Genomic DNA, 13818 nt, shown 5'->3' with positions numbered 1-13818 from the left:
CATGAGCCTATAGCTGACAGCAAAACTGTTACTGTATTGTAACTGAAAGATTAATAGTTTTGTTAAGATTAAAAGAAAGAAGAAATATTTGCTAAATATGACTTGGTGCATTCAATCAGACATCAACATTGCTTTTGATTATTAAGATAATTTATTGACAACTCGGACAGAAATATAACAAAACATGGCCATGTGGTGATAATGCAGCAATATGCATGGCATTTGCGACACATCAATAATTATCTTTCAAGTCATTATTTGAAAATCGCAATCTTGAGTTGAATCTGAATTTGTAAAGTTTGGGTGTAATTTTCAATTGTATTGAAATAAGTGCATTTAGTCCAAATGACACTTGTTTTTCAATAAAAAAGGAACATACTCACATACTGTATAATTACCAGTTCATAGGAAACCCGATTTTAGCAAAGCAATACTAAACGGTAATCTCCCTTCACAGATCAATGAGCCACCCTGGCGGGCCTTTTGCTAAAACAGCAACCAGTACAGTATTTCAAAATCGTAATTACTATTTAAACACTCTTTAACATGGTTAGTGTTTGGTATCGATGAAATTTCTAACGTAGAACTCAAAAGAGACGTTCCCATACCGGGAGTCGAACCCGGGCCGCCTGGGTGAAAACCAGGAATCCTAACCGCTAGACCATATGGGACTTATGTCTCTACGCTCTGCCGCTAGCCACTATCAAGACAGCCACAGGATTAATTAATAAATTCGAAAAATGTGTTTTTGTTGGTAGTTTAAGATACAGTAGTTTATTAATTTAGTAGGTTCAAGTACGTTTGTAATTTAGTACATATAGTATGTTTGTATGTTAATAATTAATTATTGGAATCGAAGAGCTTTCATAAACGACTTCAATTATTATTACATATAGATACATCTTTTTTATATTAAAATGGATTGTTTAAAAATGTATACATTTGCCAAATAATAATACACATACACATTGTTTTTTTAAGTTTACCTCTTACTTCTTTCCTTTGTATATTCCATCCATCACTGGCTGATTTAAGGAATCATTTATAATATTTTAGAAATGTAAGCACCTAATAATTAAAAATTGTAGGTTCAAATATTAGGGTACAAATAATTACATTCTTTCTATCAATAGAAGAAACAGATATTTGTACAGCTTTATGTAAGTAAAACATGTTTGGTTTTTTTTAAATACAGTAACCCACTTGAGGAAATAGCAGCTGCATTACCGTTTCGATGCACTTGCAGGTGCTGTTTGTCTATTGGTAGGCCAAGACATAGGCTATACATACACAGTCTAGGATATAGGTTGTAAAGGGCTGTATACTGTATACTGTACTACAATAAAACAGGCATGTGTGCTTTTCCCTGAGCACAGCATTTTATATATTACACTTCTCTGCTTATCGACCATGTTTCAGGGGTGAACATTTTTCTCTACTTCATTTATTTGAATGACATAGAAAGTCAAGAATTTCAATACAAAAAATATAGGATCACTTTATCAAATATGGTTGCTTTATATTAGGGGTTTTCAAAGCTGGAGGCAGGTTCAAATAACATAATTACGATTTCACAGGCATCCAGGAAATGAAACCAAGTGAGTTATTGTAACTGCAGGGATGGGGAGGCTCGTTTATCCAAGCGTAGTCTCCTAATATGAAACCCCCTACTCTAAAATCTACACACTCTAACTGTATACTGCTTATAAATTATAATCTAGTCGAATGAAAGAAGTTTACCTGTAAAACGTATAAGTGCTTCCTCTTCCACTGCAGTGGATGTTTTGACTTCATAAAAGGAGAAGCACATGTGTAATTATTCACATGAATGAGGATTTGAATAGGAACACCTGGAGTTTCTCTAATTTAAGTCCCCATGTTGCTTTGAGAAAAAGGCTATTCATATTTAAACTTGTCTGGGGGACATCCTTTCATAAAAAATAATATTAAAGGATTCTCTGTGCATTGGTCTTGCTCATCATTTGCTAGAAACACTCCATAAACGCTCTCTCAAAGAAATTGTACAGTAATGCAAATGTGTTGGTGGCGTGCAATCTCTGACAAAAACGGAAGTAGCAGGCCTGTGTGCACTCCTCTGTATTAAGCGACAACACAATTTACATAAAGAGGAAACCACTAACGAGTCTTCTATGTGGGATGGATGTGAAATAGGGAAGTACGTCATAGAGATACAGGTCAGGATTATTTGCTGCAGGCTGACTGGAGAGACACACTTCTGGACATGAAGGAGAAGCTCAGCATCTCCCTCCACCTTCTCTAACCTTCTCTAACAGCACACACAATCATCATGTACAGCATCGTAGTAGAAAATATCTACCTGCTGGTCATTGTCACCCTCATCAGTGTTCTTCAGAACGGTGAGAAAAAGCAAAACTTTAAATCAGTAGTTAAAGATGTAAGATGAAGTTGTGTGTTGACGTTAATGACCTTTGTGTTTTAGCATTCTTTCTCCTGAAGGTAGAGAAGGAGTGCAAAGGTGTACATAAAAACCCAGCTGCTTTTGAACGAGTTTCTTGTGCCAAGTAAGTACATTTTAACACTCAGTTCTTCTGCCAATCTAATGAAATGTGTGCCAGTGAAACAAGGCTTTTTTTGTTATTTTAGTTTGCTCTTAAAATTAAATTCCATTTTGTTTTCCATTCACCTGTTTTGGAGAAGCAATATGTATTTGCCTGAACACTCCCTGATACTGGAAAAAAACTACAGAGCTCATTTGAATGCTTGCTGGAAAATCAACAATAACTGTTAGGAAAACATTAACTACACAAGCCTTTCAGTGAGGTGACTTATCACCATCCTCATTTGTTAAAGTTGTGTTTAAAAAGGCCTCACAGCTTAGGTTTTTTTGTATTGTTTAACATTTCAATCCAGGTATGATTGTGAAATATAAAATCAAGCCTGTTTCTCAAAGTAGTGACACAATGACTCAATCTTGGGCAGCTCCATGGGCAGCAATGCACTTCCTGTTTTAAAGTAACATCTCAGCCGCATCCTGTCTTGGATTTCAAACGTTTGGGTGATGCAAACATTTGGTGACAGTTTAAGAATTACAAATCTCTTGTGAAAAGTGTTTAGAGGTAGGTGTAGAAGAAAATCTGAGAAATGATATAGATTTAACTTTTAAGGAAAAAATCAGCCTGTGACGTCTCATATTTTTGTTGAGACCTCTTGTAGGGTCCTGATTGAAAGGTAAACAACACCTTTTCTGAGACACCTTTAGCCTGAAGTCCTGCATTCCTAATCTCAAAGTCAAAGTCCAAAGGTATTGGCAGCAAAATATACTTAATGTATCAGCAGTTTAAGTACTTATCTTCAGAATAATATATATTGAATTACTGGATTTGTTCAATTTGTTTTCGAAATAATGTGTTCATCACAGCTGGTAACAGTGGAGCCACTTACTGTATATACTACTGCTGTATACTTTACAAATAACAATATTTTATTTTTTATATTTAGTGTGTAATTATCTGAATCTGTAACAACTAACTAATTATGTCAAATTAATGTAGTGGAGTAAAAAGTAAAATATTGGTTTCCATATTGGAGTGGACTAGAAGTATAATATAGCATAACATTAAAAAACTAAGTGAAATACCACAACATTTTATTTAAGTACAATACTTGAGTAAATGTAATTCACTGCATTACACCGCTGTTGATGTATTGTAGTGAATTTCTCCAGACATGCATGAGATTGGAAAAGGTTTGTGGGACATGGGTCTGTGAAACACACTGTACTGATTATTGCAGTGTATTGCAGCAGCCAGTACGCACTACCTCAGAGCAGGACTAACTTTTTCCTGGATTCCCATTTCAACTCTGCTGCTCCAACACTCAGACAGCCCCATTGACTTTTCCATTGGTTTTTTTTTACGCCATTTTCTGCTCTACAGTTTAAAAACGTTTTCTTGAATTTCAAATGTTATCAGTAGATAGCTCCATAAATCCTATTTCCAGTTAACTTCCTTGATTGAACTAACTGCACCTCTTTCTTACTCATCTCCCAGCCGTAACTGCATGGATGCTTATCCAACGTTCCTGGCAGTGATGTGGTGTGCTGGTCTGTGTCTGAGTCAAGGTAATCATTAATCAGCTACTGTAACGGACTTTTTGTCATAAACAGAACACTCCCACAGAGTCAGTTCAGCTGGGGAAAAACATTTAAGAAAGGATTGTGTCTCATAGATTTGTTTCTATATGGATGACTGCTTAATTTGAGGAACAGCTCCTATAGTACTAACATTATCTGGCCAAAAGTATGTGGACACACATACACGTAATTCCGAATGTATGGGTATTGATGTGCAGCTATACCAGCCCCCACTCTTAGACTTAGCATTAGAGATTTCAGGCATTGACGTAGCGCGATCAGGCTCAGCCAACACATGCAGAGGACAGGGTGATTTGGCACTTATTATTTAAATTAAATACCAAACTTGTCAGAATCAGAAATACTTTATTAATCCCAAACTGGGACATTTTTCCATTGCAGCAGCGCAACACAAAAATAGAAATACAAAAAGAAGAAGCATAACAAAGAATAAGAACTAAAAATAAGTAAAAATGAGAAATATACAAATATACAAATGTCAATGTTACATGTTAAGTCCAGCTTACAGAGAGACTATGGAGCAGTGAGTTGTCTATACAGCGGGTAAAATAAGTATTATCATTTTTCTCAGTAAATATATTTCTAAAGGTGCTATCGGCATGACATTTTCATCAGACACACATGCAAAGAATTCACATAGATGTCCATAAATTAAGTTATGTGTATTAAAATGGAATGACACAGGGAAAAACTATTGAACACGCTTACTGAAATGTATTTAATACTTTTTACAAAAGCCTTTGTTGGTAATGACAGCTTCAAGACACCTCCTGTATGGAGAAACTAGTTGCATGCATTGCTCAGGTGTGATTTTGGCCCATTCTTCCACACAAACAGTCTTCAACTCTCGAAGGTTCCGTGGGCCTCTTCTATGAACTCTGATCTTTAGTTCTTTCCATAGATGTTCTATTGGATTCAATTCAGGTGATTGGCTGGGTCATTCTAGCAGCTTTATGTTCTTTCTCTGAAACCAATTGCGAGTTTCCTTGGCTGTGTGCTTAGCAGATTTTTATCAAGAATGTCTCTGTACGTTTTTCCATTCATCCTTCCTTCAATTATATGAAGTGTGGCAGTGTCGTATGCTGAGAAACAGCCCAACACCATGATGTTCCCACCTCCAAACTTCATTGTTGGTATGGTGTTTTTGGGGTGATGTGCAGTGCCATTTGACCTCCAAACATGGTGTGTATGACATCCAAATAGTTTCTGAGCAGACTATATTCTCCCAGTATTTCACAGGCTTGTCTAAATGTTGTGCAGCAAACTGTAAACGAGCTTCAACATGCTTTTTCTTCAGCAATGGAGTTTTGCATGGTGAGCGTGCATACAGGCCAGGGCGGTTGAGTGCATTACTTATTGTTTTCTTTGAAACAATTGTACCTGCTAATGCAAGGTCTTTCTGAAGGTCTCCACAGGTGGTCCTTGGCTCTTGAACAACTCTTTTGATAATTATTTTCTGGTTTGGCTGGTTTATGGTGAAATGATGTTCTTTTCACTTCCAGATTATGGCCCCAGCAGTGCTCACTGGAACATTTAGAAGTTTAGAAATCCTTCTGTAATGCCATCAGTATGTTTTGCAACAGTAAGGTTGCAAAGGTCTTGAGAGAGCTCTTTGCTTTTACCCATCATGAGATCTTTCTTGTGTGACACCTTGGTAATGAGAGACCTTTTTATAGGCCATCAGTTGGGACTGAAGCAGCTGATATTAATTTGCACTGACAAGGGGCAGGATTGCTTTCTAATTACTGATAGATTTCAGCTGGTGTCTTGGCTTTCCATGCCTTTTTGCACCTCCCTTTCTTCATGTGTTCAATACTTTTTCCCTGTGTCATTCCATACACATAACTTAATTTATGGACATCTATGGTTTGAATTCTTTGCATGTGTTGAGCTGTTTAATATTGCTAGTTATCATAACGTTTAAATTTTAAAATATTTTCTGTTAAATGAACAGACAAAAGTGATTAGGTGTGATTTAGAAAAACATGCGCAGCACCAACAGTATATGTTCATTGCTATTATAATAATAGTTTAGGCAAGGCAAGGCAAGTCAAGTCAAGTTTATTTATATAGCACCTTTCAACACAAGGCAATTCAAAGTGCTTTTCAAAAATGAAAGACATTATGAGCATAAGAAATTGTTCAGCAGAAACACAGAAAAAACAGTCATTAAAAAGCAAAGATAATAAAATAGAACAGGTATACTTTACACGAATAAATGTTACAATGCAGATCAAAGTTACATTGCAATGTTAGATAAGAACAGCTCAATTAAAGGCTTAAAGGCTAATAAACTACAACATGCTATACTGCTGCTAACATGTGAACTGCCATGCTTTTCTTATATAGCCTTATATGACATTGGCTTCCCAGTTCATAATTCTGTTTATTACAAGTACAACTTTGATCTCATTTTCAGAGTTTCATTGTAATGTAATATCTTCTGAGACCATAACTTCATTTTGTACAATCCCATCTCTGAAGCTCCTGCTAGCTTTGCTGGGATCATCTATCTTGTAGTCAGACAGAAGTACTTTGTTGGATACATGGGACAAACCTCTCAAAGGTAAATATTCATGAGTGATCTATGTTGTGTTTGTTAAGAGATGTATCTAACATATATTTAAACATTATTCGTAGCACCCCAGGCTACCTGTTTGGAAAACGCGTCCTCTTCTTCCTGTTCCTGATGTGCATTGTGGGCATCTTCAACTACCTGCTGGTGCGCTTCTGCAGCAGCGACTATAAGGAATACGTGGAAACCATCACCAGCGCTGCATCTGCTCTTCTCCTCCTCCCTTAGAGCATTGTGTGTCACATAATGGCACAAACAACACTTCCTCATTTGTCTATTAATTGATAACAACTAAAATAACAGTCTGATTTCATTTCTGTTTCTATAAAGAGAAAATTGTGTGTCAGTTTGGTAATCAAATACAATTTCATAAACAAATTGGGATTATTCAGTACAAAAGTCTTAAACATTTAATTCTGCAATGCCGATTTGACCCTTTCAACTCAAATCAAGTTAGGGCAACATCTGTTTACTATCAAAAAACACATTAAAAAAAACATTTTAACACAAAATATGCCTGAATAATCTTCATGGCATACAGTATTTCTTTGTATGTTCTTTTCAGTGGTTTCAACCAACTTAACGGAAGAAGTATCTGAACCAAACAGTCATTACAGAGCCGTTCTGTCTGAAGGGGTAGGCTGTTCATTTATCTGGCAGGTTACTTCCTTAAGCAGTGCCTAACTCCATGTTGTTTCTCTTTCTCTCCATCCAATGCTGGCTTATGTCAGTCTCAACTAAAAGATGTTAGCAGAGAACACAAATTAGACAAGTTCAAGCTGACAAATCCAGCAACAGGAAAAGCTACTATCGTCATTTTCTAAGAAGAATAAGAGATACTTACACTAAATTTCCTTTTGCTGAACCTAAACCAGTGTGCGAAGTCAAAGAGGGCGTCAGAGTAGTATTTGAGGGTGAAGGAGGCGTCCCTCCACACAGGTTTGACTTTTGTTAATGTGTCAGTTATAATACTGCTGTTTTTCGCTGCCCAGTTCTCCATTATTTCAGTCAAGTCAATCTGATATAAACAAAAGTCACATTTAATACCACAAAACATAGCTCCTGGTGTGTATTGAATAAACTACATTTAAAATGACAAGAAGAACACAAAGTCCTGCTTACATCCACCCTGTAGCTTTCTCCTGCGACAGAGGAGATGGTCCAGTCCAGGCCTTTCTCCATCTGCCACTTGATGAAAGGATCGTTTCCATCGATTGACACCACAAACTGCTTGATTACTTCTACAGAAACAGATACCGAAACGCATGTTTTCATTGGGCAATAGTACTGTACAGCCATTGTATTTTCCCTTTTCCACACATTGCAACCATATGGGACACTTAGATGTTAATACACCAGCTTTAAAGCACACACTGGGTTCAAAATGAAAGTGTTGTGCTGATTAAGAAATAACTGTGGTGGCTTTAAGTACCATTTTTAGAATCGGAGGATGAAACCCTCTTTATTTGTCACACACATGCACACAGCAGAGAACACACAGTGAAATTGGTCCTCTGCATTTAACCCATCCTGGTACTAGGAGCAGTGGGCAGATTGTGCAGCGCATAGAAATGTACCAGTAGTTATTTTTGGAAAATAGCATGTGCATGAGTCATGCTGAGGCATTTCTGTAGAAACAGTAACTCACCTTTTGCAAAGTTATCTCTTGCTCCATTGTCTGCATTTTCGTCGTTCACTGAAACGTTTTCTTCGCATGCTGACACCAGCAGACAAATCTTTTTGGACAGCAGACTCTTTCTCATGCTGGTGTACTCCCTTAAGTTTTGCATTTTAACTTTCCTGTTTTGAAACAAATCAAAATGTTTTTTGTGTATATTTACATGTGTGTTGTTTTAAATATACCATGAAGCATTTCCCACACCTTCCCATCGAGTTCAGGAAAACTATTTTCCCTCTGCAGGAGTTGAAGTCATCGATGAGCACCATGCTTTTCTCCGGGTCACTGTGGACTCGGTAACCGGTGGTAAGGTCCTCCACGGAGAAACCGTCCGGAGGATTTTTCAGTAATTGTTCCACTTGTATCACTGTCACCTCATCCTGCTGTGGAGTCTTAGTGGTGTTCAAGGTGTCACGCTTTAATCCGGTTTGTCGGGTACGGCTGCAGCAGTTTACAATGCCTGCCTTAAGGCTGCAGTGGACAAGACTTCCGGTCCGCTGTAGCCAATACCGCTCAAGTCTAAATGTTTGTTCAGTAGTCATGAGTAAGTCTCAGAGTATTTGCTTTCTGATCCATAAAGCTATTCAAGCTATGACTTTATTTCCATATTCTTCAAGCTCATAGGAAACATAAATCCCATTTGCTTTTCTTTCCATAGACTTCGCTTTATTCTCACAAAAATGTGAGCACTCACTGCTGTGGTTTCACAGAAAGACTATTTTAGACTCAGTGGTCAGGACTTGTTGACTCATTTGTTCTGTATGTCTCCAACAGTCTGCATGGACAATGACGGAAATCATGCAGCCTCCTTTCAGCCTCCTGTCTGGACATCTATTTCTAATATAAATTACATTAAACAACGCCTGCAATATTTGGAACGAGGCTTCAAAATCCTTTCTCACAATCAGCTTGAGTAAAAGCTCATAAATTCTAGTTTATCTCTAGCTGTTTATTGCCAGTTGATTTTGTATAACTAACCTATGAACTGTGGAGGGCAGACTCCAAACGTGAATAAGCTGCTCTCACACCAGATAATATTCAGTGCAGCTTTGGCTGATCTGCAGCATCGAGGAGGAATATATACTGTTTTGGATAGTATATATTTTCAGCCATCATATTTTGTTAGTAAAATCCTCTGGGTAACAATCAGTCTAGCTATTAAATACCCCTAGTATTGCAAATAAGTCTGTTAGCATACTAGGGCTACATTATATATCCAGAAGTTAAACCTAAATAAGTGGGCTACATTCTCTCAAGCACTGTAGTAAACATTTAAGATACTTGGACTTGTTTTGGTATAACAATGAATCAATCAATCACATATTATTTATATAGCCCATTATCACAAATAACACATTTGACTCAGGGAGCTTTACAGTGTGTAAAGCATATGACCCCCTCTATCCTTAGACCCTTGCAGCACAAAAAGAAAAAACTCCCAAAGAAACTGCATAATTAATCTGAAAAAATGTAACAAAACCCGGGGAGGGCAACAGGGGAGGGATCCTTCTCCCAAGAGTACCGTTTTTTAAAAATAATGAAATTACCATGAAATGAAAAATAATGAAATGTATTTGTAACAGAGTATTCCTACACCTTGGTAGTTCTACTTTTACTTTATTACAAGATCTGAGTACTTTTACCTTTGACTTTGACCACCACCACAGAGAGTGACAAAGGTGCAACATTGTGGTGCAACAACCACTATTCTGTCATAATATAACATTTCAGTGACCACTAGAGGTCGCTGCAGCTCTGCTCTAACAACACTACAGCGCAGTTCTTCCTGTAAAGGAATGTAGCTAACCAGTGTTTCCAGTTCGCCATGAAAACACGGTGATATAAAGCAAAGAACAGCGGCCACAGAAGCCATGTATCATCATTATGTGGTGGACGGATGCAAACTGTTCGCGTTGCTTCTTCTTTGGCTTGGTAAGTGGGGTTATTACCTATTGAGATAAGCGCTGGTGTTAGCTAAACTGCTATTCTCAAGCATGATAAACGTATCGGTGATCCAGTTAAACTGGAACACCGGAACTAAGGTCGATTCGGACTTCAAAGTAAAACTATGTATGTAATTGAACAGGGCGAAACGTGCATTGGCACCTGTTTCGTTTCAAAACATTGACTATTTTCCTATTTGAAATTGAAAAGAGTCACCGGTGATTTTGTAGTGCATAGCTTGAAGCACCACAACATTAAATGCAGGTGCTCCCATGGGCTTTGTTAACAAGACAATTTAAAGAACAGTGATTCATTTCAAGGTAATCAAATATATGATAAATATGTTTCTAGGTGGAGTATGCACTAATATGATCACATAAAAGCTTGCATGGGAAGAATAAAGATGATTGTTTAATGAAGTTACAGAGTATGCTGATTTAGTTTGTAGTGCAATTTAAATTGTCTTTAACCCCGTGGTCCAATTGCCACATTTTGTTATTAGTAAATAATGAACGGAACTTGCAGGTTATTTGCAGTCATATATTTGTGTACTAATGAAATAGTTAGCTACTAGTGAAAAGACCTGCACACACAGTGACTCTTCTGGCCTGCGAGGCATCTGCTCAGGTAAAAGAGTTTAATGTTATCAATTCCACCTGTGCTTTTCCTTATATGCTCATTTAAAATATCCCATGGGAAAAGAGTCCATTATGTTGTTATGTGTCCTAAACTAAAAGAAGGTTGAGGGAAATGTTGGTTGAATACAGCTTAATGGCCTGTGGGAGTGTGACATGGCTCGGTGTGCATTACCTTTCAAAGACACACTGGAAAAGCCGAACGTGTTTTAGACCCGGAATTAAAATAAGACATTTCCAGAAGCACATGTTGTAGCCCTTTTTTCATGGTATTTAATTATATTGCTTTGACACTTTTCACTTGTGATAGCAGACAAAGCACAGCTGTAAATAATGACCTCAATGATGATTCATTCCATATTCTACCTTTACATGCATTATTAATGTTATTAAAGAGTGCTTATCCCACCATAACAAGCCAACGTGTATGCAGTGAAAAGGAACCTTTAGGCTGATAAGGGTGGTAATACTGTATATCGAATATTCATTTACCAAAAAACATACATTGATAGCCATAACAGATTTCGCTTTTTCAATACACTTATTTGTTTTCTTTCTAGTATTGCGGCTTGACAGCAGGCGCATTCTGGTTTGCTTTGCAGTGAGGTGGTACACATATAGTTTCATATACAGCGTAAAGACATCAGATCAGACAGATGAGTAGAGACCTGCAGCTGCATTAGTCACCTCATAGCTCACATTAGGTACAAAACACATCATGATTCATCTTGATGTATTTCTTAGCTCAATTTTACAGCGTTCAGAAGCATTTTGTGGTTAGATCAGGAGAAATGTATTTTTCTTGATGTCTGAGCCAGGAAAATAACTGTCCATCATTTGCAGAAACATCAAACCTGTCTCAATGGGCTTTTCACACCATAAAATAATAGCACGATTGCACATTGACTTTCCATCGTATCTCTACCCTCTCGCGTGGATTGACATCCTTATTCACTAGTATACTGTTGACTTGCATGTCAAGTATGACACCCCCACAAAGCCTACACACTGAGCACTGCAACTATCTGTTTCAAAGTCTGTTTTGAGTTTTCCTGGACACAAAGTCTCTTTTTTTATCTTGATAAGATAGGGAAGAGGTGTTGGTGCAGAAATAACTACTAGTGCCGCTGCGTCTGCTGCAGGGGCTGTTGTGAAAGTGGTTCCTGTGTTCATTTATAAAGAACGAGCGAGAACTGTAATGAAATACATGTGCTTGTTATTTAGCAACAACTAACAATCATTTACATTAATTAGTTTTAGATTTGACTGCCAGAAAATTCCCAGAGCTTAATGTCACATATTCAGTCAAAAACCCAAAGTTCTTCACCAAGATAAAAAATGTATAAACAAGCAAACATTGCTGCTTGCAATATGACATCTGCTGTAAAGCCTCTACTCGCTTACAATTAATTTATGCATTTTGACGACTAAATGTTGCCTCTTCTTTCACTTCCCTAAAGGTTCCTCTGCTGGGGACAAACACGCAGGTCGTGCTCATGTAAGTGCTGCTCAGATTTTCGCTGTGATAATGCTTCATCATGTGACTCAGCAGTGTCAGACTAAACGAGAATCCCTCTGATCCCCGCAGGCGGCAGAGCATCAGGAGCACACGGCACACGCCTCTGCCGGTGAGTGAGGGATTTCACTGCAGATGCCCTGATGTTTTGTTCATAGATAACAACGTTTAGGGAAGAAAATCCTTTGTATGATGCATGATTATGATGTCATTCAGAGTATGTGAATGAAAAGCCCATCCCAGACACCAACATCTATGAGATTGTTGATTGAACTAAAGGCATCTGGGAGGATAGGAGGACTAATGAAATGTTTGCTCATTTGCTTTCTTGCTAAGAGTTGTATGAATAGTTTGATTGGACTCGTGTGAACCATAAATATAAAGCTGCAGCCAGCAGGCTTCATTTAGTATAAATAATGAAAATAGGGGCTTACTTGGGACTGCCCAACACCAACACAAACCACCTGTTAACACCTCCAAAGGTCTTAACCTAACATTTTCTGTTTATCAAATCCATACAAAAACGGATGTGTACAAATGACAAGTCGTTAAGTTTGCGAGTGCTTATGTAAGGGACTTTGCAGGGAACAGTGAATTTGTGGATTTGTGTCATCACTTTGAGGTTTTCCTGTCAAGAAAAACCCAAATCAGACATTTAGTTTTTTCTTTTGTCTGTTTGCCTTTAGTTTTTTCGTCACCCCTCTTTGACTTTTCTGTCAATGTTCTCTCAGGTTTGGAGGAGGTGGTGCTAGTGATCCAGAGTCAGAGGAACCCCTTCCACGCCCGTCGCGCTTCTCAGAGGAAGGTGGAGATTCTGCAGCAGGCAGCTGAGCTGGGACAGGTAACATCTGGCAGGCAGTGGGTTTGCACCTCTGCTGGGTTTAGATCTTGGCTCTGTTCTTTCTTGTCATCATGCGTGACCCCTCTGCCATCAATATTTAGAACTCAATAACTCTTACTATCATTATACGAGGGTATAACCTTTAAAACTGAGTTATATTTTAATAATCTAATAGGTTTTTCAAAATGCATAGGTTCATTTATTAAATTATGCCGACCAACTGGTCAAATGTCTCCAGGTCATTCATCCTTCCCATTCTAATGAACATGATATTTAAAGACAGCCTGGATGAGAACTGCTTTCATTTGAACACAAATGTCTACTCGGACTCAAGAATGACCTGATTGTAATTTGGTTTGATACTATGAACTCACAAAATACAATTCTGGTCATGACTCTACAACTAATAACTTTGACAATTTCACAAAGAAATGTATTATACAAAATGATAAAGTGATAATGTTTTGTTTAAGACACTCTCTTAAAAACTGTTA

General features: G+C 37.7%; 3 protein-coding genes and 1 non-coding gene across 7 annotated transcripts in view; 2 read left to right on the top strand and 2 right to left on the bottom strand.

The window, feature by feature from the left end:
• Nucleotides 1–599: 599 nt before the first annotated feature.
• Nucleotides 600–671, bottom strand: trnae-uuc (transfer RNA glutamic acid (anticodon UUC)). Its single transcript has one exon. It is a non-coding gene; the product is annotated as a tRNA-Glu (tRNA).
• A 1502-nt stretch (nucleotides 672–2173) lies between these two features.
• alox5ap (arachidonate 5-lipoxygenase-activating protein) lies at nucleotides 2174–7222 on the top strand. Its single transcript, XM_063895265.1, has 5 exons — nucleotides 2174–2378; nucleotides 2462–2543; nucleotides 4032–4102; nucleotides 6620–6701; nucleotides 6776–7222. Exons 1-5 carry the CDS (start codon nucleotides 2309–2311, stop codon nucleotides 6936–6938), a joined length of 468 nt encoding a protein of 155 aa, XP_063751335.1. The 5' UTR covers nucleotides 2174–2308; the 3' UTR covers nucleotides 6939–7222.
• LOC134872114 (mesenteric estrogen-dependent adipogenesis protein-like) lies at nucleotides 6182–9201 on the bottom strand. Of its 3 annotated transcripts, XM_063895264.1 has the most exons (5): nucleotides 8593–9161; nucleotides 8359–8510; nucleotides 7833–7951; nucleotides 7555–7728; nucleotides 6182–7447 (listed from the first exon to the last, which is right to left on the bottom strand). In XM_063895264.1, exons 1-5 carry the CDS (start codon nucleotides 8928–8930, stop codon nucleotides 7433–7435), a joined length of 798 nt encoding a protein of 265 aa, XP_063751334.1. In that variant the 5' UTR covers nucleotides 8931–9161; the 3' UTR covers nucleotides 6182–7432. The 3 variants fall into 3 exon arrangements, with proteins under 3 accessions (XP_063751334.1, XP_063751332.1, XP_063751331.1); XM_063895262.1 differs by having other exon boundaries at nucleotides 6182–7728; nucleotides 7833–7948; nucleotides 8593–9201; XM_063895261.1 differs by having other exon boundaries at nucleotides 6182–7728; nucleotides 8593–9178.
• A 957-nt stretch (nucleotides 9202–10158) lies between these two features.
• Nucleotides 10159–13818, top strand: part of b3glctb (beta 3-glucosyltransferase b) — a 30254-nt gene continuing 26594 nt past the window's right edge. For both annotated transcript variants that reach the window (XM_063895928.1, XM_063895927.1), the window contains exons 1-4: nucleotides 10159–10320; nucleotides 12428–12465; nucleotides 12556–12595; nucleotides 13215–13324. In XM_063895928.1, the coding sequence (XP_063751998.1) occupies nucleotides 10260–10320; nucleotides 12428–12465; nucleotides 12556–12595; nucleotides 13215–13324 (249 nt within the window). In that variant the 5' untranslated portion in view covers nucleotides 10159–10259. The remainder of the gene's footprint in view (nucleotides 10321–12427; nucleotides 12466–12555; nucleotides 12596–13214; nucleotides 13325–13818) is intronic.

Source organism: Eleginops maclovinus, chromosome 11, assembly GCF_036324505.1.
Source record: "Eleginops maclovinus isolate JMC-PN-2008 ecotype Puerto Natales chromosome 11, JC_Emac_rtc_rv5, whole genome shotgun sequence".
Classification (NCBI taxonomy): Eukaryota; Metazoa; Chordata; class Actinopteri; order Perciformes; family Eleginopidae; genus Eleginops; species Eleginops maclovinus.
Note: the sequence above shows the minus strand (reverse complement) of the source record. Positions and strands in the feature narration are given on the sequence as shown.

Excerpts from the sequence above, each read along its gene's own strand:
- alox5ap (XM_063895265.1), top strand. The coding sequence starts at position 2,309 with ATGTACAGCATCGTAGTAGAAAATATCTACCTGCTGGTCATTGTCACC. Across the intron at positions 2,544-4,031 it reads GAACGAGTTTCTTGTGCCAA|CCGTAACTGCATGGATGCTT; the intron begins GTAAGTACATTT and ends CTCATCTCCCAG. Across the intron at positions 4,103-6,619 it reads TGGTCTGTGTCTGAGTCAAG|CTCCTGCTAGCTTTGCTGGG; the intron begins GTAATCATTAAT and ends CCATCTCTGAAG.
- LOC134872114 (XM_063895261.1), bottom strand. The coding sequence starts at position 8,930 with ATGACTACTGAACAAACATTTAGACTTGAGCGGTATTGGCTACAGCGG. Across the intron at positions 8,511-8,592 it reads TTCCTGAACTCGATGGGAAG|GAAAGTTAAAATGCAAAACT; the intron begins GTGTGGGAAATG and ends GTTTCAAAACAG. Across the intron at positions 7,729-7,832 it reads GAGAAAGCTACAGGGTGGAT|ATTGACTTGACTGAAATAAT; the intron begins GTAAGCAGGACT and ends TGTTTATATCAG.